The sequence below is a fragment of the Bombus pascuorum genome, chromosome 12, assembly GCF_905332965.1.
Source record: "Bombus pascuorum chromosome 12, iyBomPasc1.1, whole genome shotgun sequence".
NCBI classification, from domain to species: domain Eukaryota; kingdom Metazoa; phylum Arthropoda; class Insecta; order Hymenoptera; family Apidae; genus Bombus; species Bombus pascuorum.
In genome coordinates this window covers 10,163,216-10,190,618 of record NC_083499.1, presented here as the reverse complement: position 1 = coordinate 10,190,618, position 27,403 = coordinate 10,163,216, and the positions used below count along the sequence as shown (strand labels likewise).

The window sequence follows — 27,403 nt, the reverse complement described above, 5'->3', positions numbered from 1 at the left end:
TACGCAAGCATTTACATCACTCGGCAGTCGACTTTTGACGTCCAAAGTATACACGTTACGCGGGTTGTTCTCGCAAAACGTATTATAAAATGGATTGTGGATGGTAAAAACGCGATTCGTAAGCGAAACAATAAATAAAGAATATATATAGGAGGAAATTAATAGTTCGAGAGAATTACAATAACCAGGAAATAAATATAAATATTAATAAAATATCGGTAAAGAAAGCGCGTTAGGTAAGAAAATCAACGAAGGAAGAAAAGCGAAGAACAATATCTACGAGGCTAATTTCGTTCGTCAGGCAGACGTTAATTATAATTCGAAAATGAAAAGTTACAAACTATCAGAGAATACTATCGATTAGAAAATTAATACGTAATTAAAAAATTACAATAATTCCAAAACACAAAGTATTACAAAGAAACAAAGACAAACGAGTAAACCAACGATGAAAGAAAGAGTCAAAAGTAGTATGTACCAATTTAATTTCATTCGTCGGACGTACTTTCGCGCGGCTATGATTTAGAGCATTTCACCGCGAGTGATAGTTACGTTGGAAAAAAAGAAAGAGGAAACGAGGAAGGAAAAGGGAGGCAAAACGAAAGACGGTGGGGGGAAAAATAGAGAAGCGTCGAATATATGTAGTTATTCGATTCGTTCGGGCTCAAACGTTATTCGCATATGGCTTACAATGTAAAGTCCCGTAGTCCCCTTGGGGATCGTGTAATTACGCAACGCTATTGCCGGTACGGTAGCATAATGTTCGCTCGGGGCTGCTCACGAGTCTCGGCACAGATTCGCCGATTATTCGCCGACAATTCCGCGTGCAGAGAACACCGGCCGTGTGCTTGCATAAGTATATACCGGCGGGCGTATGTACTCGACCGTTGAGCTGTGTCGAAGGCAATCGAACGCGCCAAAATACGGCGCGATCCGACAACTTGCCGATCCCATTCGACACGCGTGGAATTAAAATTGATTCCTCGGCTGCTTCGTCGTATTATTACGACTTGCATCGTATTGTTATTTAGATGAGGTAAGTCCCTTTTTTCGTTTTAACTGTGTACTCAATGGCTATTTGGCGATCGAACGACGGCGAACGCCGGTCAAATTTGAGGTATTATTAATCTTTCGTATTTTATGATTTTTTAATGGATACTTAACCGCTCAACACGGTGTTTCAACACGATTATTTCAATAATCCTGTTATACTTTTATGAAGATCGAACGATCGAAAAAATGAAAGCAGAATGAAGATTTATCTCATCTTCTACATACTATAATACAAAAGCTACTTTTTTTTCTTTTTTACATGTTTCTACATCTATTTATTTATGTATATATTTATATATTCTTTTTCTCTACATTTAAATTTATCATAAATACATAAACATTTACAGTGCATTAATTAATAACAAGTAAATCTCAATCACTGCGTAGCAAGATCCTACGCTGCTAAATAATCACTACATTAGAAACTTGGAAGTTCCTTAGTGAATCTTGCGCCGCACACATTAGAATCTCTTCAAGAAAATGTACACGTCTACAGCACCCTCGAGGAAACTATTCCACCTTGAGCTTCTACCTTTCTATTCTACCTACCACGAAGCAAATGAATGCCCAGATTTTTAACCAAACAGAAAGGACTCGTCGGGTACCAGGGTCCTGTAACGAGATATCGTTGAATTCAATCCGCGGCAAATACCATGGCTTTTCCCCTCGTGGTAAAGACATTCGAAGGGCATCAAAATGCATCGAGCGCAATTGCTCGACGCGAGTGCACCATTGCTGGGTCTCCGGCAACAAAAGTAAAGCGGAGATCGACGAGGAAAAAGGTAAGGAGAAAGAGAGAGAAAAAGAGAGAGAGAGAGAGAAGAAGGTGCAGCTGCAGCGTGCACACGCTCCACTACCAGTTCATGCAACGGCAATAAAGTCTAGGAAGTTGCCTAGGCCGGCGCGGCGAGTCGAGCGTTCTTAGCGACTGCTTCCGGTATACGCGGGTCCTCCTCGCTTCCTGGCCGACACCGTGAGAGCTTATGTTGCGTCCCGAATCTACTGCCTTCTCAAGGTCACGTCCCTCATTACGATAACGTTAACGTCAGAACTATCTACGAGTAATGCATAGCTCCGTATCAATTAGAACGAAAGACACATAGAAACGATGAAAATCGTGGAAGAAAAATACGATTGGCACGTTTTTATGGAAGTTGTGATTTTAACGCCACTTTACGACTAAACAGGGGACTTTAATGACACATTATTAGAAAAATCTGTTTGGTTTAAAGATAAATACGTGTAAAATCGTTTGAGAATAGGTTGATACGTGGATGAAATTTTGCCAAAGTCGAAGACATAATTACTAAGAGAAGAAAATTCGTTTTCGATATTTTAATATCACGATAAGCGCTATTTGTTTTTAATTTTGACGAGTTTCAAAGTAAATATAACGACAATTTTGGAAATGGAATTGACTGACAGCGTACCGTATCTGCTTGTTGGAATTTGTAGAAAATAATTTAACTTGAAGTATGTTTTCGATCAATTTACCGTTTTGTCCGACCTCGAACGACTGTGATTATTAAATAGGTCAGAATACGAATTATTCGATGGTTCCATCCTTTTTAGGGAACAGTTAACGATCTTAAAATCTTTTTGATCTTTTCATGTACAAAAAGCCAATTAAATTAAGATAATTGGTTCCCTGAAACACATCAATGTTGACGCGTAACAATTTCTTTTTTACGTTACCTTCGGAGATATTCGGTTACCTGGCTTTATCCGTATAGCATCGAATAGAAAGTATTCTTTGACAAAAATGTACTTTGTTGCCTCGTTCGAGTAATCACAATAATCCAGGTAATAATCATGCAATCATGGTTGGGCCTTCGAAGGCGGAGATTGATTTCCTTGCGAACAGTTATATATCCTGTGGTTTATTTACTGTCGGGTACTTCATTCTGGATTCCGAGGAATTGTTTCGAAGAGCCATTATACCGCGATAAAATTTGTTTTGCCTTCTGCAGAGAGAACGGACAGTATTTCGTCGAAATTGTGGAAAAGGAAAACGACAATTTGTAAAATAAAATATGGGAAAGAATTTTAGCGGATATATTATAATATTTCTCTAATTTTAATTTACTCCAGTTTATAAGGCAATATGGAATAAAAGTAAGAATATGACGATTATTCGTAATATAAAATTCATAAAAGTAAAGATCGATTTAACATTTTCATCTCATATTCCTTAATATACGAATTATTACATATATTCATCGCGTTCAGTGTTTAATATATTCACCATATATATTTATTTAAGATATTCACCACCTAATATGATTGTAATTAATTATATTCTAATTATTCGCCATTTGCCAATCCTTTCCAAAGATTCTCGAATTATAAATTTAAGAATAACGATATAGAACGAAGAACAATGGCTGGAAGAGACAAAATACTCGTTTATCCTAAGAGGGGGATAATAAAATAAAAGCATTTAAACAGGTATCCCGATCGCGTTACCTTATATGTTCAGATCTATCGTTGGCTGCCGAAAATCAGTTTCACCTTGGATCAGTGTAGTCGTTTAGTCGTCTTGTAGACGCCTAAATCGTGACGAGGGCCGTTTCATCGTTTCTCCTGGTCCCGTCGAGTTTTTCCAGTTTCACGTGGATTGACAGACCGACTACCATATAGAGTATCTAGTCGAGACGACGGCAAGCATGAATGGAGCGCCGCTCGACTGTCGCATCAGTTCTCAAGAACTCTCGATCGACGTCAGAAAATTGCAAGAAAGATAGGTGCAAAAACGCGGCGAGGGAATCCAATAAACACGAGAAACGTGTACCAAGCGAATACGGAGGACCGTGTTAGAAACGTCTCGTTTCTCTCCCATATTTCATTATTTACTCTCATTCACGAAACTATTTGAACGTTTATTACGAAACTTTTCCATCGATACGTTGCGTGTATTTTACAGAGAACCTTTCCAAATTCTATCGACTTATCACATCTTATCGTATCTTTTACGAGCGTGTTATGCGCCTATGTATAAAACACGTTGAAGTTCTCACGATTACATCGTAGCAAGGTATTTTACCTGTATATTTTTTCCTTCAGTTAAAGATGTTTCAAGCTCTCGTTCTATTTTCAAATGTTTGAAATATTCGCAGTAGCGGGTGTACAGTGCGTGAATATCCTACGATCAAATAATTAACGATATCCGTTCAAGCATCAAAGTTGGATAGTATTCGTCGTCGGTTTACCGAAAGAGTGACACGATTGAGAAAACTAAAGTACGATCCTTGGCCCGCCATATGTATATCCATACCTGTGCCACCGGTAGCAGCTCGTCTCTCGGCAAAGGTCTCGAGCGACGATCGCTTTGCTCGCGGTATCTCTTCCTCGGCTCCTCTCCTCTCGACCCTCTTCTCCCACTCGGCCATCCGTTCGTCCGTCTGCCTGAGATTCCGTCGCCGAACAGTGAATCACGTCCATTGACTGGACGCCGGCCAGACGGACTGGGCCCGACCATATACAGACTAGATTCACTCGTGTCGTCGGTCGCGCGCGAGCGAGAAGTCGATGCTCTCTGTGCAGCACGGCCGTTGAAAGGGAGGAAGAGAGGAAGGGAGAGAGAGAGGGAGAGAGAGAGGGATAGGAGGCTGGCTGAGGTACCTTTCTGTAGCCGCTTCCTGTCTCTGCACCAAGCGATGCCGTTTGCGTGGCATAATGGGCCGCCGATCGTTTGGACGACGCGATCGTACAGGTGTTCGATCATACGAACCAGTGTTTTCATTCCTTTTTGGTTTCGCTTTAATAACAGCTAAGCCGTACAGTCCGTTCGTTCGGTTAATGATACGGACCGCGGACCAATTAGAGGAACGTGTATTGAAATGTCTTTATTGGTACACGAAATGCCGAGTTCTCGGGGGTTTTACGTTTCGGTAGAAATAGACTTTGGTGGAAATTGGGAATTTTAGTTGACGAAAAGCGTATCCGAGTGTGCGAGACGGTGAACATTTTTAGTGGATAGAGCGGAAACGGGTGATTACAGCTGCTTTTGATTTTCATCAGTTACAGTGGTACATATTAGAGAATAGTTTTCATTGAGAATTCATCGCCTGCGAAATGACGCGTACGTGCTTTATTATACATGAATTATTATGCAAGGAAAGAGCCTTTCAATTCGCGATCAAATCCATATATGTAGCAATATAATCCAGTGATATGTTAAATATAATTAATACTTATAATAAATTATAAGTTCAATTCGTTTCGTTATTCTGCGCTTAAAATTTCCTCAACGTCAATTTCTTCCGTGTTACTAAATTTATGCGAAGTTAAACGGACAGAAACACATGGGAAGATTAAAAGATCATCCGTCGTAAAGCTTCGGGTGTAATTTCGAATACTAAAACGTATCAATCGCCAACTACCAAATCCTTACGCATCTTAACGATCCGTAGATTATACTCGATAAAATTATGCCAGAGGCTTTAGGTTCTTATTCTCTGTCCCGTACTTATGGTCAGCTTTTGCTTCGCCTCGAAAAGATACAAAGAGGAAGAAAGAAAGACGAGAGGGTACGAAAAGTGTGGACGATACCGAGGCGTGCAACACTTTCTCCTGTTTTTAAGAAGCAAACGAGATGAAAAAAGAAGCCTGTAAGGGCGCACGAACTGCGGCAAGGGCAGGAATAATTGGGGAATCAAGCTGGCAGAGAAGATACAGTCTCGCGAAGGATACGATCGTTCGTGTAATTCGAACCTTACGTCCTGCGAGATGCTCGTGGCACTGATCGATGCACCACGATATATAGGGTGCGGCGAAAATTGTGGCGCAATCCAGACCGGGACGACTGCTTTTAAAACACGTTGAAAGTTTTGTAGATGACTTTAAGAAGAATATCACGGAACATCGAACGATTTATACTCACTCAAATGGATCAATTTTATTCTCTAAAAAATTCTTCGCTCGAACCCTTTCAGAATCCAAGTTTCTTTTTTTCCTACGTGATCGATGTATCGATAGAAGAAACACATATTTTCGGATGATTTTGTTAGGAAGATCCGAAAATTTGGGATTAATTATGCCGAAAATAAATAGATATATCTAACATGAAACATCTACAAACATATTTATTTAATTGATAATTATCACATAGACTCTTCGTGTAACACGTCGTCTTTTCTTTCTGATAAAAGTTGAACAGGCAATAAATAGAACTTTAAACATTGAGAATCATCTTGTCACGGCCAACTTACTATAGAAACCTCGAAAAGAGAGTCTTCGGCGGAAAAGTTGTCTTTTATTTCGCAAAAATTTTGTAAGATAAAAGATAGAAAACTTGAAAGTTTGGAAGAACGAGGGACGACGTTCAAATTAAAAATAGTATAGGTATAAGCGTTTTCCATCAGCGAGCAAACAGGACAAGCTGATAGCGTGGAGGTATAACGGAGGAGCGAGAGAAACGTTCCGGATTTCCATCGTGAGAGAGAGCTAACTGGCTTCATTGAAGCGTATCAGAATCGCGCGGCGTAAAAGCGGGGATGCACAAAGGAAAAAGATTACCAGAACGAGACTAGGCCGCTGCATCCGGTCGCACAACTGACCTTGACTTGTTCGTTCTATTCTTTGACGATCGACAGAGTGACCACCGAACCGCTTGACTATCTAGGTATTCACCACCTGTCGCGATTCTATCGAGTCGAGAAGGATCGACCACAACCGCACCACGATCCACTGCCGTCCAACTTCCTCCCCTTTCGTTCGCTTTTTATCCCTTCGAAGTGGAGACGAACGCGCGCGACTGAACTCTCCACGGGATACTTCTGCGCCGCTGATGGAATCTAGTCGGTGAATTTTTCACACTGTCAATCGATAAATCGATGACCTACAGGATTTTATTAGCATTATTCGGAATATCGATTGGACGTTCGTTTTTAAATGTGAAAAGATTCTTAGTTTTAGTTTTAATCAATACATGGCGGAATTTTGGAATATCGATCGGTTAATTTCGTGGAAGGGTTGAGCTGTCTGAACAGCTGTTTTTAAATCCGCAAAAATTTGTAGTTTGGGTTTCGATCAATACGGTACGATCATCCGGCTGATCGATCGATCAGAACGATGAAACGAACCGGTTATTTATCGAGTGGAATGTTTAATCGATTGGAGAATTATTTTAAAGTTTGAGAAGTATCCTTAACCCTGTTTCTTTGATCGGTCGGTTTTGTGAATAAATATGTAACGTGGTAATTAATTCAAGGGGTTGGAAAATTATACAGATGAACGCTAGTCAAGAAGTCAATATTAGAAATCTATTTCAAAAATTATTGTAATTGTACTTTTTATTTTAAGCGTCTATCTAAAGATTCGTTTGTAAAGTTTGTCTGTCGAAAGAATATGAGAAGCAATAAATGGAAAGTAGAATTACTATTATTAACGCGTAAAGAAAGAGGATCGATGTTCTCGATTTCGAAATAAAGGAGAGATACAGACAAACGTATAATTTTCGTATTTTCAGGGTGCTTCTCGCGCAAAACGCATTACGTAAACGAGAAATCTATGGTGAATTAAGAAGAGGAACGCGTCTAGACAGAAGATCTTAAAAAGGAACGTTTGTTTCCCTTTGCAGCGACGAGTTCTTCTCGAAGGCAGAGGATAGGAAAGAAAGAAGAAGGAATGAAACGGGATCCGTATTGAGATTTCTTGAGTTCTGCTATAAAAGGCAGATCGTCATGGAGGAAATTCGGTTCGAATTGCTAGAATTTCATTGCACGGTGCATTAAAATGATGGGTTCGTTCAACTGTGTTTACCTTCCATTGCAACTTTGTGACATTGTCCAACGTTTTATCTTGCCTTTATTTATACCCGTCCCTTCGGACGCTTCTCAAGCTGAAAAGAAACCAATTCCATTCTGGATTCAATCTTTTGTCGCGAAAAAGTTTCTTGGAAGCAGTTTAAAAAGATAATTCGTAAATTTTTACGATGTTCAGGCTTTCTTTAGCCTTTTAACACTGCTGTTACTTTGTTTTATAGCAGATTCTCCTCTTTTCTTGCGAAAACGAGAAGTTTTATTACTCTCTTAGTTGTGAAGTATAATAGCGATAGTGATTGCGTTTTATATTCCTTGATGTTTCGTGATGAAAATGTTGATACATTTTTAAGAGCATTTTTTTACGAGTAGAAAGTTTCACAATAAATTATTTCTTTGCGTTAATCGTGACAATTTCAACATTCTTCCCCTGGTCTTTATCTTAAGAAATAAACGACCAAACATTTTCCGAAACACTTTATTTATTCGATTTACACGATTTATCTACGTTCCACAGAAAACTTTAAACTTTCGTCTCTCAGCCAATATACTTTTCCCTCGCAGCTTTTTCAAATCAAACGTCGTGTCACAAAAAGGGAGAAGACCGTATAAATGCTCATAAATTTTTATTTCTACGTGGCTATCGTTATTAGTTCTTATTAGTGAATAAAAAATGACAAATATAATTTTATCATATATACATCGTCAACATGAAAAATTCAGCTATCTCCTTACAAGACGACACGCTGCTGCAAATATAACGTAGCGATCAACCCTCAAATTCTACCTAAACCACTTCGTTGTTCGATAAAACTACCCCCGAGCCACGTTCCTCAAATTCCAACGCACCCTCGATCCACCCAATCAACCTCTTACTCGTCAACATCTCGATGTATCTGAACGCCAACACCTTCGTACCATGTGAAAAGAATCCCTACCCCTGTACCATGCCTATTTTCCTTCTTTTCTTAGCGTTATGAAGCAAGTGCACGAAGACGGTAGGAAAGAGAGTCGGAAAAAGGAAACGGAGAAAGGAAGGAAGTACGGAAGGAAGTGCGGAAGGAAGGGTGCAAGTGCCGTTGGTGGGGGTTCTGGTTGTACCGTTTGAAGGGGGTGCGCTGCAAGAAGCGCGTGGTAGGTCCGGCTGCAAAGGTATCGTCACGTGGCCAAGGGGGCGGTACCGTTTTCTCGTGGCCGCCCGGTATAAAAGAGAGACGTAGCACCGGTGCATCCACCAATTACTATTGCACTTTGCCACCGGGACGGAGGCAAGGTCGCCGCCGTTACGACCCTCTTCTCTCAACTCGAATCGTCGTCGTTCGCCGTCGTGCGTGTGTGTCACGCTGTCCGTTTCTATTCCCCGTTTCACGCTCTTCAATGGACTAAAACACAGTACTTCGCTACTGCATCGTCGCGCTCGTTCTGCACGATTTATCCGCGGGGACGCGTGCCCTCACGCGGCTGTCGACGCACGCCACCCTTAAAAACACGGACCAGCGACACGGTGACTGGTGATCGTGATGTATGTAAAATATGTTCGTACATGATATACACGTAACCGCGATTTCGTACAAGAATTCGAAGGAACTCGATGTCGGGGATATCCGCATCCCGTCTGCCTCGTAAAACTCGCGTCGCTCACGCAACCGCGTGTTCGTCGGTTTGAGGGTGCTCGGTAAGCGTCAACCCTTCACTGCAAAGAACGACACAGTTACGGGGGATGAGATTCTTTGCTACTTGCTTTTCTGCCAAATTTAATACTTCGCTTCATTTTGCTGTGGGCTTTGTCGTTTTTGAAACTTGCCGGTTAGTTCTTGTTAGGATTTTTTTTTGTTTCTAAAGAGTGGTTAGATCGCTAGATTATCGTTTGCAGGGAGTAGAGGACTTTGGTTTCTTTGTTTGTCACATCTTCTTCTTTTTTTCTTTTTGTTTCGAGAGTCACGAGAGAACGCGTTTGTTTTCAATATTCTTGTAGTAAGGGTAAAATTGCACGATACGAGTAACAAAAAGGTAACGTTCTTAAGTGTTTAGTCGTGTAGCGAACGAATAAAACGAATCGTGAAATTACATGTGCTTTTTAAAGTATTGTTTCGTATCATTTTATGAGGTTGTTCAATTGAGAATGTTTCTGACCTTTGTACGAATATAGTGAATATATAGATTGTATAAAGTTAAGAAGACTGTACAAATTAATGTTTATTTATGAAATGAAAAGATTGGTTCCAATTAAAAATAAAAAGAAATTTCGGATTATTCGACTATATTTGTAGTGTGTTGTTTTCCGTCCGTTTTTAGAACTTTGATTTTTCTTTTAATTATCGAGTTGTCAATTTAGAGACCAAGTTAAAAATTAAATCATGTACTTTAATTTATATAATCCAAAATGAAAGAAAAACGTAGAAGAAGTTTACAACCCAAAGACGATTGAACTGAAAGAATCGGTGTAAAATCGTCGGAGACAGGGACAATTTTTAAAACTAAAGGAGCAGAAGTTTGCGAGCGAATGAACGAGGTACAACCAAAAACTTTTCAACTCTCGCGTTCAATTTTATTCGCAGACTACAAAACAAACCGCGGTAAAAGTACTAATAACAATCGTTAAACCGTTACACGACTCGAAGGAGCAAGAAAACAGAATGGGCCATTTAGTGCAAACGGAAACTGAAGAAGCGAAACCGAAACGGGTGAAAGGAAAAACGCGATTCTCGATCGTCGACTCTATTGTTTCCTCGCTACTATTATTATCATTTAAGGAGAAAAATTTCTCGATTCAAACGTAGAGATGAAATTGTAGGAATTTTTGCGCGAAAATGAATTAAAGTGCGGATTACCGTCTTTCTTTCTTTTTTCTATAAAAGTTTGAAAATTTACCGCAGGTGTATTTAACAAACGTAACTATCTATGGTAATTTCTACAGTAGTTTGGATAAAAAATATAATTATGAAATTTCTTCACGACTTCAAAATTCAAACAAGCTTTTTAAAACAAAATGGAACGTGATAAGTGATCGTAGTTTATTCGCTTAAAAGTTAATAAAAATTATGGTCTTTTCACAAGTTTCGTTCTTTTTATTTTTCCCACTGTTTCTTTATTTTCTACTATATAAATAAATCGTGCGCTATAGTATGCTCGAGGACTAAAAATAAAGCAATCGATCGATCACGAAAGTCATTTGACTATGTTTAAAAGCTTTTATCGCGAAAAGGAAAAAGAGCGTTTCTAACGAAAGCTATTTTTTTCACACAGTCGATTTACGCTCGAACGCGAGAATCGTCTTTCGTCGCACTTGCAATTTCGTCCCCTCTCACCGCGCGCGACGCAAAAAGAATCCGAAAAATCCGTCATCGGAGGGACTAGAGTTAACGACCCTCGACGAGGGAACAAAGAAGACACTCTCGACTACTTTTCTTTTTTACTCCCCACTTCTCAAGCTTGTGGATCCTCGTCGAAAAAAGAGGCCTTACACAATTTATGCATCCGAAACAAACAGAAACGCGGCTGTACTATAAATATCGCGGAACTGGGCAAAAAATATCTGGACGTGCGGTGGGACCGATCCTCCTGTTCGTCCGGCGGACGACAACCGGACCAAAATCGAATCTCCCGCGGCGTGTACTTTCCTTCCACCATCCACAGACGAATACCGGAAGTAAACGAAAAGAGAGAGGGGTATCGCGAACCGGCGAAGCCTAATAGCCGGGTCCCGACAAAGAGGCGCGTCTCCTTCGCAAAAAACGGAAGGACGAGAAAGCGAAGAACCACGGAAGAGTAAAGAAGACCGGGAGAAGGAGGAGAAGGAGAAGAAGAAACGAACGTAGACGACAGGCGACAGAGAAGAAAGGAAAAACAGAAAGGAGAAATAGAAAGAAGGAAAGGAGGAGAAACACGGAGGTAAGAAAATGAAGAGAAAAGAAAGAGATGGAAAGATAGAAGAAGAAAAGCGTAGGAGGAACGGCGAGATAGAGAGTGGAAAGAACGTATGGAGCAGTTTGGAGGAAGGAAGGAAGGCAGTCTCGGGGGCCGCAGTGAAGGGAGGCAGGAGGATGCAAGAAGTACGAGGAGAAGGAGAAAAGAAGGAAGAGGAGTAGGAGTAAGCAAGGAGAAGGAGTAAGTAGGAAGGAGGAGGTGGTCGGTGGTGGAGAAGGAGGCGAAACGTGCATGCATGCATGCATGAGACAGGCAGGCGGACAAACAGGCAGGCATACAGGCAGACATAGAGGAGGAAGGCAGGCAAGGCATAGAGGCATACAGGCAGATAGGCGAGTCGCTGCCGCAGCCGCAGCCGCGATCGCGCGCTCCAAGAAGGGAAGTGGGGACAACATAACACAGCGCGGCCGCGTGTGCAGACCGCTTTTGCAGAGCTTCGCTCGGCACACGGGGAAACGTTCCGCCTTGTACCGCTGCTGCTGGCTGCTGGCTGCTGCTGCTGCTGGCTGCTGCTGCTGCTGGCTGCTGCTGCTACTAGCTGCTGCTGCTGCTGCTGCTGCTGCTGCTGCTGCTGCCGCTGCTGCCTGCCGACTGTCGACTGTCGACTGCTACTCTCAGTCTGCCGGGCGGCCTCGTGCGCGCTTGGTTTCCATCCGACGAATCCGCGCGCCACGAAACTACCCGCGCTCGTTTTCGTGGCGGAACGGTCGAGCAAACGATTACGAACGAACGAGCTATAGGAGACGAGACGAAGGCGAGCGAGCGGGCGAGCGAACGAACGGACGAACGTACGGACGAGCTCTCACAGGCCGTCGTCGTCGTCGTACGTTACACCGCCGCCGAAAGCATCGGCTCGGAAAACGAGAGGTGCTCGTCGTCACTCCTCGCCGGACGATCGACGAGGATCCGTGAGTGAGGCAGGTCGAGGAGCCGGCTCTCGTTCGCCGCGCGAATCGTTGACGGCTCGATAGCCGCCAAAGAGACCCCAGGGTGACCGCGTTTTCGCGCCTCGCCGCTGTTCTTCGTCGCTTATCGTGTCCACGTGTTCCGCCAACTTTCACGATTCGTCACGGTCGCAGGAACGGGGAGAAGATAAAGGAAAATAAGAAGGAAAAAACGAAGGGACAGAAATGAGAGGATGATATTAGTACGCGGGTGGTGAATCATCTAGTGACGTGATCATGAGACGATTTTCAGTTCGGAAGCGGAAGACGCGTGTCTTTTGAAATAAAAAGAGGAAAGAACATAGACAGAGAGACGGAGCCCGAGAAAGTAAGCCGCTTGTGGTGCACAGGACGGGACACTCTGTTGGTGCTGTTCCAGGCTGGGGACCACACGCCGGAACGAAACGGAACAGAAACACGTCGCTTCTTCTACAGGTGTTTCGAATCGATTTCTCGGCTTCCGCCAAACGCTCTTTTCCCCTCGTTGTCGCGCCGTGCTTTTCCTCGTGGATGGTGTGATGTTCAGTGAGTTTCCTTCACCGGACACGTGATCCGCTACTCTCGCACTGATCCTGTCTCTCGCTCTCGTCGCGTGCCTCTTTCGGCATTACAGTTTCTCTCGAGAGTCGCGTTTATCGGACGTGAAGTTTCACCGGACACACGGATTCCACGCGGATCGTTGATATTCCATCGAGAACGAGAAAGGACAGTGTCCCTTTACCGTAAGCCAGTTGTCTTAGAATCTGACACGAGTGTCGATCGTTTCGAATCGTTCTAATTCCGTTCTATATGACACAAAATTAAGCAAGAGGAAAGAAAGGAGAAAAGAGACGATCGTCAAATTTTCAACCGCGAGGAAGTCGGTAAAATACAAAGGCGGTCGTTCCGATGGATCTTGACAGGCGGTGTGTCGCGTCACAACGACGCGTACGTGAAACTTTCTCGCGAAAATGCAACCGATATTAATCGCGTGCGATCTCGCGTGGCACCGTCTCCGCGCGTCCTTATAGTCGCGTGACACCGATTCTCGGCGCAGAGCTCAGGTTGGACGTGGAACGGGCCGCCCCGTAACCGAATTTTACGTCTTACGCACAGAGGCAGATGGGACGTTACGTGAAAGACATATAAACAAAATTTCGGAATTCAGAAAATCTTTTCGACTCGAGTTCTACTCGCTGGTTCCATACACGTACATATATACATATATACATAAATACTACGTCTCAACGTAAACTAGATACACGTAAACGTATACACACTATACATATATACAGTACAGAGACGCAAGTGATAGAGTGGCCCGGTTAACAGTCGGTTCGAAAGGAGCCGGCACACGACTCGAGTTGGGGGATCGTGACTGTAAACGATCGAACGTTTCAGCGAAACGGTGTGTTAAATGACGAGGTGGCCTAAGAGGTGGAGGTGGTGGTGGCCCGATACGTGGTAAAACGCTCCGGACGAGATTCGGGGAAAAGGACGGTCGCCACCGGACGGGGAAGAAGCGACAGCGGCGTGGCAGATGAGATGTGAAGCACGAGGACTACGCGGCGTGGAGCTGGCAGGAGCGAAGGCGGAAGTTAAGAAGCCAAAGCTGCCGAAGGCGGTCGCAGGGGCGGCGGTAGCTCGAGGGGGCACCTGGCGGGGGCCGCCTGAGATGACGACCCTGCGACGGGGTATCGTGGCACCCCGGTACAACACTTACGTCCTGGTTTCGCTGATCGGACTATTGCTTCAGACCCAGTCCGCCACGGGTGAGTCCAATATTTACTTTATGTTAAACAGATGAAATTGATAAACTTTATCGAGATCAATTCATCGTTTTTGAGAAATTACAATGTTACGAGATTTAATAATCTTTTTATTCAAGGATCTCTTGTAAGTCGTTTTGTTTCTGTTGAAAATACATAATTGCTTCGTCTTCGCTAAATTTTAATATCGTTATGAAAATTATAAGTAATGTTCAATGTAAAAAAAAAAAAAAAAAATGGTCGCAAAATTCGACAGTCGCGAACGTTGATTTGTTCGATCTTAATGTGTCATGATATTCTACGCTACATAATTATACGACGATCATTCGTGTGAAGGATAAAATCACTGTAATTCCACTTAACTGTAATTTCGTAATTGAGTTACATCCTACTAAATATAAACAAGTGTGCGGATACATTTCGGTAAAAAGTCAAAGTAACAACGTGAATATATGCGTAGCGTCTAATTGATATTTTGTACAGCGTGCAAAACACTATACTCGCAGCGATGAGTATAGGAAATAGCGCGTCGTCTATGAGAATCGTTCACGTCCGGAGTATTTATGTAGTATTAAAATTAATAAAGTTAAATGCAAGTCATTGAGAGCGATCGGATGATACAGCTCTTCATAGATTGAATCGAACTTTGAATTGACGACAGATTTATGACAGTTTTCTGTATAAAGTCATTTACAATTTTTTTATAATTGTAAAAATTCCCTCAAAATTCAACTTTATCGTAATACCGAGATTTTCGGGTTTCTTATAATTGTTAATTTATATGTTTCGTTGTAACTAACATCTGTCAATTAATCGTAACCGACGAAGATTGTTAGTGTTTCTTGTTGCGAATAGTTAAGATGTCTGATAGAGTGTTTATACCAGATGGCTGGGAAATTGGGAAATTATTTTTGATGTAACGGGCTGCTGATTATGTGTTTAACCTATAAAGCATGTTGAACGTTTTAAAGTTATTTTTGATGATGGTGGTTCTTGAATTATGTCGAACCATTTGTAGCGAAGTACGATTGAAATGTAATTTCTCTGATATTTGTTCGTTAATTAATTCTATACGATTAATTTAATATCGATAGAAAATTGTTTAGTTAATATTGTACAAACGAATCTAATCTGTATATTAATATTGATACAAAAAAGAGATAAATTCGAAGGAATTTACGAAAGATATTTAAAAAGATATATAAATAAATATATTCTCTTATCTTTATTACTACGACATTTATCGAAACCGGTGTTGTTCGCATGTTTAAATTCTTAAGTTAACCACGTTTAATCGTACGATTAATCGCACGATTAATCGATAGAAATCATCGTCCCAAATTTCTCGCGTCGCCTGTATTAAAATGCAGCTGCTCCACGTCATAAAGATGTCAGGATGTTTCGAAAGAGTGGATCATTGTACTCCTACATTTTTCATTTTTATGTGCGAAAGACCTTCGTTATTGGACTTTTACTTTAATAATAATCGTATAAAGTCCGGCAGATATTGCCGTTCTGATTAAGTAGGTACGCTTATGTTGTACATATTAAGAACATCAGGACTCGATGTTCTTTATGTTTCTTAAAGCTGCTGCTAATTACATACAGCTATCGATATCCTCAATAAACGTCACATAACAATCACGTATATTTATTAGCGATACTTTGAGCCAGTGCGAGCAAGTCGCACGTATCCTGTTTAAAATTATACGCGTGTAATACGTATCGGCACTATTAATCAGCGTATTTTCGTTTTTAATAGTTACGGACAAGAATATTTGCCACTTACGATTTCCGTATTTTTTGTCTTATCACGATACGTTCCCTCAATTATTTTCTGCAAAAATTTGAACGTCCGAGAATCGGCTACGAACCGATATTGAATTTATCGTCGACAGATGTGTGAAAGGTAGAAAATCGTTATGAATCCAACAAAAGTGCGATGTAGCCTTGAAGATAGCCTGATGACTTTCACATTCGCGCGCCATTATTGATATACGTATAATAAAAAAATCTTTTTACTTGCGGAAGAAAATGTTTTCGTAATTGCTAGATACTTCGAAAAAGTAACAGACGACGTTCTGAATCTTTGAAACATCTAAATTTCTTTTCGTTCTAAATACTTTGGCAACGGTAGTCGCGAAACATTTTTTAATTTCTCCTTTGGGACAAGAAATTATGTTAAAGAATGACACGAAAACAAAGTAAACGCAATCGATGTAAAGATTAGCTGTTTTACGGTTGCTTTTCAATTTTTTCAAATCAACTATCATTCATCGAGTTATAAACGATATAAACACGTTAAAAATATAAATCATTAATGTGTAAGTGATACTTGTATCTAATTAACGAAATCTTTATATGTTTACGGAAAATATAAGTGCGCAAAACTATGTAAAATATCAAAAATAAAGTATCCCTTGTAATATTTAGCGGATGAAACAAATTTTCATAAACATTCCCAGTCTATTAATTACCATTTATAACTATGCCAAAGCAAACGAATTTTATATAACTAACGACAATGAAATTGTACGAAATTGTGTGGGGATCGATTCGGTCGATCGAAGATCGTTCGATTGGTTGCAGATCATTAGCGAACACTTTGCAACGGTGACAATGGTTAACGTCTAAATGACGACTGGCGTTGACGTAACTCGAAGCAGGGTGTGTTTCGATTGTTAGCAGAATCGCAATTCTCGTTATGCAAACAACGGTGAACAATCGATCAAACGGATTGTTTATTTATCGCGTTTAGAATAAACTGTGTCACCGTAAACGCGTCTCGATTCGATGTCGATCGCATTGTCCATTCGTTTCCATTTTATTCGATCGTTCGTAAGTTTCTATTTTCCAACGTAACAGGTAGACGATTGGTACTTATTTTTGTTCACGTCGTTTATTTTGGCTACTTCCCGCCAGTCTGTTACGAAGAACTTCACCGAGAAATTTCATTTTGTAAAACGAACGAATTTGCTGGAATCATATAAGTATTTATAGAAAGGTATTTATTACTTAATACCTTAAATAAGCACGATTCAGTTTCTCGTAGTATTCTTTCGTTTCGATGTATTCTACGAAACTCGGTTCGGCTTAACTGCGATTTTCGATCTTTCTTAACTTTGACTTTTAGAGATTCCCGATAAAGATGTTAACTTTCACGAAGATGTGCACTTTCGATAGAAATCGTTATCGTTTCGGTGTATGGCAGTGAAATTTTTTAGAAAGTATCTTCGACTTTATCGTCGAATTGTATTGCGATTGATTCGATATCGATAGACAATTATTCCTTTGCCAATAATTGAAGATAAAGTAGACAGATTTCACGGAATTCTTGCTATACTACTGTCGCGGTCGGTCGACAAGCTACTGCAAAAGCGTTAAATGTTTTTACCTCGCGGCAAGACGCGTAGCCGGTGTTCTCGTTCTATTATTGTCTACTTTGCACGTAATTTAAAACGGCTGCTAATCGTCCAACTGTCGTGCATTACGAGATCGCAGGCTTACGTACGAAAGAAATCACGCCCCCTTCTTTAAAACGCGACCTACACTCGCAGAAATCTCGCAATGGACACTTTATCGGCCAACGATAATTATCGTAGACATACACGACCAACTTTTGCAATATGTTACGGGAGAGTATGCGAATAAGGCAGAAATTGTCATAATTGAAAAGGACATGCTGGCGAGTGGACTGTGTCGCATAATTTATTTTCGCTAGGCACATGAAATTCGTGACACTTTGGAAAAGTTGTTGAAACTATCCTCGAAGCTTTCACGTTGGCTCGAATGTAAAATAAAAAATTTGTTAAATTGAATTTTCTCAGATGTAGAAAATTTTAAATAAATTTCTACAGGGGAATAAACGTAACAAAATAAATGAATAGTAATTTAAATAATTTGTAATTCAAGTGCAAATAATTCGCCCAACGTTCCAAATTTTTGTGATTTATTCAATGTTTAAAACTGGTTTAAACTGTGGTTCAGATGCAACGAGATTATCCTTCAGTTTGGTTCTTTTCTTTCAACTAGAACAGTTGCGATGCTTGTAACGAGGACGATTAGCTCATAGACGATAATAGGTCGTAAAATCGAACTTAATTATCTAACGCAATTAATTGGATTTGATTCGTATCATTTGACGCGTTTCTCGCGTCATCGTGGTTAGTCTCGATTCTCTATTTTAAGAACGAGATAATTTCTATACATTCACGGATACAAAAAGATTTGCAAAGTGAACACTGTAAAATTTGTTGAACACGCCTACTGAATTTTTTGCTTGCAAGAGTTTCTTCGAGTATTCTATATCCACTATTTTGGATACACAAATAAATGAAAATTATTTCACACTACCGAGAAATATTCCGAGAGAAAGTAACAGGGTTACGTTTTGTATTATGGAAGATTTATAAACAGATTACAGAGATATGGAGAGCGTTGAGAGTTTGCACGAATAACAAATAATACCGCAATGCGAACAAGCTTCGTTTTAAGAAAATATATATATATATATAACAAAATACAAGTAAGGTACATATACGTACAATAAAATGAAAATAATATTAACAGAATGGAAATGGAAAGACGAATAATTTTTATAAACCGTCTGACTAAAAATAAAAAAGTATGAATTTAATAGCAACGAGTATTCCACGCGTTTAAAAATAAGATCGTACATATTGCAATTCATCACAAATAACAAAGCAATATATAAGCCGTGCCTACGTTTTTGCATTTATCACGTCACGTCAAATGGACACAACGGACGAATAACTATTACCTCTATAAGAACAGAGGAATTTTTCCAACGATCTAAACACAATATCCCGCTTGAAACTCTATCACGATCGATAGAACGATCGTAAAAATGAGGATAGAACAACAGTGGGAAGAAAAACCAAGCAACGAGAGCTGCGTTTTCGCGATTAATCATCGATCGATAAATATAAAAAGAAAACCGAAGAAGGACAATCACGATCGTATCTTGTTTCGTATCGAACGTTCGATCCGATTCGATCCATCGACGCTAGAAAGAACGGAATACTCGCAGAGCATTTTCAAACACTTATCGATCGCGCGTCACGCGAGAGGAAAGCGCGTCTCGAAGGTCTGTTTGTCGGCCGGCAGCAGGACGCGGAGGATGCGGTGAACAATCGCGAGCCACGATCGCCAATTATCCGCGCGTTGCCAGCGAAATTAGTGGCGTTGATGCACGCCGAGCCGGGCGTGGAAACGCGTGGTCGCTCGCCTTCGTACAGGCGATAAAGTGCGAATTAATTCAGCGCTAATTCCACGTCTGCCGGCGCGACTGGCCGCAGGGAAAACGCGACGAACAAGCGGTACACCGTCTGGCGAAACGGCTCTCGGAAACTCCATTAGGTCACACGTAGTTCTGGCCGACGACAATGCTCCGACGAATCGTCGTTTCTCGCGAATACTTGCCAATTGTTCCTTGGAAACGTCTGAGGTTATGGTTAACTGTTTCACTGAAACGATAAAGGTTAAAGATCGTCTGTCCGCTTTAACCGTGACTCGGCTCTTGCTGCTTTTACGACCCGAGTTTCTTACATCGGCAAATAAAGAAGCTTCTAGTTTTGGGGAAAAAATTAAGCGAAAGAATAAAGAGAAAAAATATCGTTTCACTCGCGATGGAAAGAATTTTTGTAGAAAATCCCGAGTCGTGTGCTTCGATGGAAGACGATTTAAGGGAAAGAAGGAGAAAAGCTCGAAGGGTATCGAGCCTGTGCAGTCTTGTCGAATCTGCAGCGGTCTTGACGAGGTCGATCGTCCCGTAGGGGGTTGCAGAAGCTGACACGGACGTAGGAAGGCTAATTGTAAGTAAAAGAGACACAGAGATCGGGCGCAAGGGGAAACGGAGAAAAAAGAGTGAAAGAGAGAGGGAGAAAACTAGAGGGAATCGAAGTGATCCAAGACGATGAAACAGAGGGACGAAAGGGGAAGAAAGGGGAAGAAAGAAGTCGAGGGGGCAATCGTTGGAAGGGAGGAAAGAGACAGGGATATCGTAAGAGAGAGCAAAGGGTGGGAGGGGGAGAAAGCCTGGTGTAATGGAGGAACCAGTTTGCGGGTCAGTGCTCCGCATCAGCGAGTGGAGCTTCAGAGGCTGTAGACGCGAGGACGATGCCACCGAGCGAAAGAAGGACGACGACGGAGGCAGAGGGACCCTGTAGGTCCTCGAACAGGGAGGCGAGGGAGGAACGAAGGGCCAGAGAGGTAGATAGAGGGGCCAGAAGGGCCTGGCGAGTCGCGAAGCCGCTCTCTCGACCGAGAGAGCAAAGAGTGTAGGGCTAGCCTGACCAGCGTGAACCACGCGCGAGGGAGAGGACTCTCCACCTTCTCTGGTCTGGTTACGATCCTCTCTCTCTCATTCTCTCTCTCTCTGCTCTCTCTCTCTCTGCTCTCTGGCGCCATTTTCCTCGTTCCACCGAAACAAACCAACATTCCTCGTTGCCTTTCGAAAAAAGTAAGAAAAAAGAAAGGGGAAAAGAGAGAGGAAAGGGGGAAGTTTTCCGCCCTCGTGACGACGACTCCACGAGGGGAAGTCCGACGGGGCTCCTTGGCCCCGTCAGAGAGGGAGGAGTGGCAGGCCTTTTCGCCGGCTCCGTCTCTGAGGCTACGAATAGTAGACGCCGGCGACCGATGATGGTGCTTTCGAATACTCGGGACAACGGGGCGTTCGCGACGGTTATGGAGGATTTCAGAGATTCTCGAGATCCGACGCGACTGACTACTTCGTGTCCATTATCGTTTTGGGGATTGAACGGCCGAATTAGCAGGAAAATGTACGGCTAGGTAGTTAGCTGTACTCAGGGGATGAGTCGGATGGTTGGAGGAATTTCTAGAGGTATCTGTACTGGACCGGCTGCATGAACAATCGTACAGTTTAGGAGAACGAATCTGCGAATATGAGAAATTTTATTTTCGCGAATTTCGTGGTATTTTTGCCAGTTCCTTTAACAATCTTGACGATCTTGACTCCTTTGGAATGATTATTCGATTAGCGTTGTAGGATTAAGAAGAGTTTACGTTTTGCAGCGATAGGTATTAAAAGTAGAAGCTGATTGGAAGAAAATTTATAGGCATGTTATTTGAACAAATTGTGTAACTGCATTTTTTCTATAAAGGTAATAGCGAATAGGTTGCGAAGTAACACAGAACGGAATTGTTCAACCGTTATACAAAGCAGTATTCAGTTTCCTCGTTAACTCCTTTCGCTCCAAATGACAAATAGGTTGGCGTTAAAACTGCTCTAGGCATCGACCTGGTTTTTGCACTATTGCAACGTCTCTTTAAACGTATAGGAATCGAAGCATTATCTTACACCGGTCAGTTCAATGTATCGCTAATTGAGAGAAGATATTTTTTTTTTTTACACCAGATTTCTATTTCGTCTTAACGTTTTACGTTTCTAATCGAATATTATCGTACAATATTTTTAATTTTATTAAATATTCCAGTGATTACGAATCTTTCGATGCTCGTGAAAGCGTATAGGATACCCAAGAAAAAGTACCGCTATTGTACTATTTAAAGCATAAAGCAAATCTCTATACTTGGCTTCAATTTCTTTACTTCTGCTCATAAAGATACAAATTTGCATAGAAATTTGCAGTCTACCGATGAAAAAAAAACCGTAACAATTCTCAGGATAAATAACGATATTTACGATGATATTTATAAAAGTCAACTGAAAACAGGGAACGAAGAACGACGAAAAGAAAAATGTTCCTCGTGCATTGCTGGCAACTTGACGGAGCGAAAGCGCGCCGTACCATGTAGCTCCTCGAGCGCGGCAATCAGCCGCATCGCGTTGCATTTACGCGATCACGTTTGCACGTCGTAAATATGGCTGTTCGCGTGTACGCTGTCGATCTTATTGATCGTGCCGGGCCACACGGGGCAGCCGGAACAAACCTACTGTCGTACGTTCGTTAACGCGAACGAAAATTTGCTAAGTCTAGCGTTATTCGATCGAGCGTGTAACGTTAGATGCTTACGGAATATAATCCTCGTGTTCGATATTTTTAGTCAAATCAGCTGCGTTACGTAATCCGGCGCGCGCGAGATCCTTTTCGCTCACACAACTAAACGAATTTTTCGATTCTTTTTACGCGTATGCGTGCTGCGTTGTTCGTTGACTGTCTTTTGCACTTTTATGACAGTTAACTGTGGATGGAACGCTGGTTTTCCAGAGAACTTTTATTTCATTACTATTTCATTACAATTAGAATTTTGCAAAATTTTGCGAGCTTCAATTTAAGCAGCTTTAATTACAAAAGACTTTTAGTAAACAAATATAACTAGATCGATAACGTGGACTAGAAGATTATGATAAGAAGAGGTAATAAATATTTTGATCTTCCATAGTTCATTTTAATTTAAGTCAACCGAGTAAAAAGCAATACAGTATGCTGCTAAAAATCAACGATCCCGTAAAACTTCCATTCTGTGAATTTTTCGTGCAATTGTCAAAGTGGTCAATTCGATCAATTTCTAATTTTTCATAGAAATTGTACAAATTTGCAAGGGTACAGTTTGAACGATTTTTGCACGTCGTTAGTAGCTGCAGCGTTAAACAAATATCCTTAATACAATACATGGATCGCGTGTTAGGCTGGAAATCATGATTCCAAAATCAATTATGTCGTGACGTTATTGAACAACGTTATTGAACGCATTATCGAAAGACTTGATCGAACGATCGCGAAAAATAACGGATATGGCGTTACGTAAAATTATGCTACCGCGGGGTCAGCGAGCTCTTTAACCTGCACTTCGGACGAATCAGTGGGCGGCATGTTTGTACATTTTTGCCAAGAGAAACATCGCTCTCTTGAATTAATATATTCTTACTCTTTTTTTCTCGTTCGAATTCGCGAAACATCGCGCCTGTATCTGTTTACGTTGTTTAGTACATTATCAAATATTTAATGCGAGGAATATCGAATGTGACGAAAACGAGTAATCAATAGTATAAAATACGATGAATTTTTCATATCTGCTGGTACGATGTCACAAGGACATGTACTCGTTGCCTGTTAATGGAATATCATTCTTAATTGCAAAGCGTAAATCGACCATCAAGCATATATTATTCATGAAGACGAATAATATATTATGCAAATATTGCTTAGCAATTTTAACGTACCACTTGAATAATAAAAATGTTTAGTAAGGAAACTGTACGCAGTTAAAGGTTTCTTTGCAAAAACCATGTAGAAGACTAAAAAGGAAACACCCAATAGACCTCATAAAAGATATAACTTAGAAAAAAAAAAAAAACGAAGCTGGCACCCCGCTGGGGGTAGCCGCCCACGTGCTATATTATTTTTTATTTATATTTTTTTTCTTCACCAACAAGATATAACACTTTACCAAATGTCCGCAAGGACAAATTGTAAAATAACCAAAATAAAATAAAAAAAAAAAAAAAAAAAAAAAAAAAACCATGTATATTATATGTGCCAACCTAGTACAATACATTTAAACGAAGCTCAATACATTATGTAACAAACGATCTTTTGTCGGTATATTTTACGATGCATCAGTTTGAGGATACTTGTAAAAAATTTCACGTGTATCCGATAAATTAACCTATTATTTAAAAAAAAAAAGAAGGTGTGGATATAACGTCTTAGCCTTAATATTATGACACACTTCCACTCGAATAATAATAGGAAAGCATCTGTTATTATAAAAATTCCAATAAACAAGTGGGAAATATGTTATAGACGCGTGAAACGAACCGGAAACAGGCGATACGACTTGATTGAAGTAACATGAAAACCGTATATTCGAATTTTGATTGTTAGGTTGGAGCGTGAACTCGAACGAAACGTACGAAACGCAGTGCGACGGCTTCTAAAAGGCGGGAAACGAGTCTGACAGCAAGATGACCGAAACTACTTGGCGATCGGTGAAAACAGAGAGTCTGACTCAAGGATAATGAGCGCGGGACGAAACAATGACTCGAACGAGCGTTGGTTTTTCGAAAGTTAGGAGCGAACCGGAGCGGTGTATTTGAATATTACGAAGCGAGTAGTTGTGTATACGTGCGTATGTAAGTTACGTCCCGTGTACACACGTATCGGATTAGCACTTTGACTCGGAGGCCTTTAATATGAGTAGCGTAGCAAAAACAGACCGACGCGACGTGCATGGCCGAAGGCACAGTCTGCGGTGATGATGAGGTTGCGATAAAACACTTGAGTTATGCGCGCGCGTGCGGTTAGTTTCAAGTTCCAACAACGAGAGTGATTACTCGAAAACCTGCACGATAAAAGCGACGTTATCGCAGCCAAGTCGGAGAAATGGTCGATTGTTGTGGATAGAGTTTGCTGTGAGAATAGTATTCGATCGTAGATCAGGAATAGAAAAATGACAGACGAGAGGAAGAATTAAGGGGCAAAGGTCAAAATTTAACCCTTTTCAAATAGATCTTTCTCATAAGAATGATCGTAATAACGTAACAGCATAGATCACGATACGTTCGAGTTTGGAAGAATATAGCGATCGTAATCGAAGATCAGAGGGGAACATTCTCTTCAAACTCTATGATTAAACGATATCGAGAACGACTACGATGCGAGCTTCGAAGATACAGGTGTCTTGAGAGTATTTGATAGGTTGACGATGTTTCGTACAAGTAAAAATTATATACATGGTGCAGGATATCTGCAAACAGTCGTAAATAAGTGGAAATCTGTCATAGATAAGTGTCAAAGAATCCTGGAAAAAAGATTTTCTTCTTAAAAGTATCTCTAATCAAGAAGCCATCGTTCGCTCAATTTCCAAAGCCGGATGAAGCGTCAAGCGACGAAAAATTACACACCGTGGCAGCGTGGCTGAGGGTGCGTCAGCGACCGCAGCGGGCGTGTCCAAGCTGTTGCGATCGACGGCGACGAAAGGCCAGACCGAGCGCAGTCGACCGACCGTGGATCCTCCGTGAAACGACGATAAATCGCGGGGCCGGGTAAAAAAGCGGTGGGTTGGATCGCGTGAAAGCTGCCGTGCGACGTAAGGGACGTTCTCGGCGGGGACGCGCAACAATGTAGCCATCAATACCCGGTACCCAGTTGACTTTATAAGATTACACGATCTCGGTTGGCATCGGACGCACCGGTGACTCGAGACGAAGGTAACCGCGGCCACGAAACGCGGAGGGAAATGCGCACCTCCGACGACAGAGAGTTAAACGGAGAGCAAGGAGTGAAAGAGAACGATAGACAGAGAAAGGAGAGGCTTGGGCAAAACAACCAGGGAAAGGGGGAAGAAGGAGAGCACGACGAGAGTATACAACGAACGAACGGTCGAACGGGGGGAGAAGCTTGTGGTTTTGGTCAACCGGTCGGGTCGCCGTCCGCGGGAATAATCTCCGGACCTTGATGACTAACCGCGTGGCCGTCTTGCCGAGGCAAGAACTCGCCTCCCTGCGGCACGTCGCGAATGCCTGCGCAGCGTCTGTTCGGCCGAGTACCGATCTTTTTACCACCTGCTGTCGCCCGATCCCGCGATACTCTTCTCGTGTTATTTCATCGGAGCCCTGGTGGGATCGCTACCCCGGAAAAGGCTCGCGGGGATACGTTTACGCTTCACGCTGATCCTCCACGCTTGAGGAGGTGCGGACGTCGGGATTTTTGGTACTGTGGCGACATGGCGTAAAAGGTATTAGTTTAGTCGAGTAGCAAATGAATAGGCCTGCCGAGAGCGTGAACCGTGGCGATAGCGAGAGCTTTAGTAATTGTGGAGTAATTTCGATTTGCAGTTGTTTTATCAACATCTTATCTTGTTTCGATTTCTAAACTAAGGATGCCCCTTTTTGGTTTCGTTCAATGGAGAAGTTTGAAGTAGAAATTGACAGTGCAGTCGGTTTACAGACAAACGATCTTATATCGAATATGTAAAAGGACGATAACATTAAATTAACACGAGCGACACGTTCATGGATTTGTCAACTTTGAAATATGTATAGAAATTAACTCTAAAGGCTACTGAAATGATAGGGTAATAATTATTAGGTAACAAGATAGAGCTGTTTCGAACGCATTTAACTTTTCATTGGTAGTAAGCGGTGCGCTCTTCTATAAAATTAACAGCGTACGAGCAATTGAAATTGTAGATTCTATCAATAATCGTTCTCAACGAGCTCCAGATTCTCCGATTAGTTCGGGACTTATTCAAATGCATCGCTTCCTAATGCAGTTTCGTAATATTCTTTGGCGTCTGACATCACCGATCTAATCATCCGTTTCACGACCTAGATTCACACATTAATCCAAACATCGTATTACATTAACATGCAAATATAGAATCGGTCTGGGATGTTATATCACGATCTATATAGGGGGTTGAGTCTGCATTGCTTCTCGAAATATCGACGGGTTAATCACGATGAAAATTAAAACGGACGTATTAATGAAGTAAAGATTTGACGCGAAGGAAATAAACTGAAGTTAACTGACTGGATCGGTGTCTATTAGGGTATCGTTTAAACACGTTAATCGTGCGAGCCGTTCTTGCGTCTGAATTATCGTGTTGAATTATCGTCGAACGAGAAATGAAAACCGTTTGACGTGGCCCGATCAACGAAAGAGTCGCTCGGATTTATAATATCGTAATGAGGGGAGGATGTAGAACGAACATGGTTAATTAACAACGTAAAATAACTTGTTTATTAACGCTGAAAAACGTGATGCAATCTTGAAAGGCGAGGCAATCCCGACGAGCGGAACGTTCGTCGAAGAAAACACGCAAGATTAGATCGAAGCTCATTGAGATTATCTGCCGGATTTACCGTTAATCGGCGTCAGCCGCGGTAAACGTATCTGTGTGCGCTGTTATTGAGAAAGGAGCCGCGGGAAAATAAATTTAGTTAAACCATTCGCATACACCGCCGTCTGGTAGCCGGGTGATGGTAATTAGTCGATTAATGCACACCTTAGAAAAACTTTTA

General features: G+C 41.5%; 2 protein-coding genes across 3 annotated transcripts in view; both read left to right on the top strand.

The window, feature by feature from the left end:
* LOC132912653 (angiogenic factor with G patch and FHA domains 1) overlaps positions 1–14,155 on the top strand; it is an 84,761-nt gene extending 70,606 nt beyond the window's left edge. The window contains exon 10 of one of the 2 annotated variants that reach the window (XR_009659248.1): positions 14,066–14,155. The gene's annotated coding sequence lies outside the window, so the exon portion shown is untranslated. Of the gene's footprint in view, positions 1–7,522; positions 8,220–14,065 lie in introns of those variants that run through there. The other variant, XR_009659247.1, reaches the window with a different exon arrangement.
* Positions 14,156–14,204: 49 nt separating this feature from the next.
* LOC132912657 (follistatin-A) overlaps positions 14,205–27,403 on the top strand; it is a 61,116-nt gene continuing 47,917 nt past the window's right edge. The window contains exon 1 of the mRNA XM_060970281.1: positions 14,205–14,436. Within this exon, the coding sequence (XP_060826264.1) occupies positions 14,205–14,436 (232 nt within the window). The remainder of the gene's footprint in view (positions 14,437–27,403) is intronic.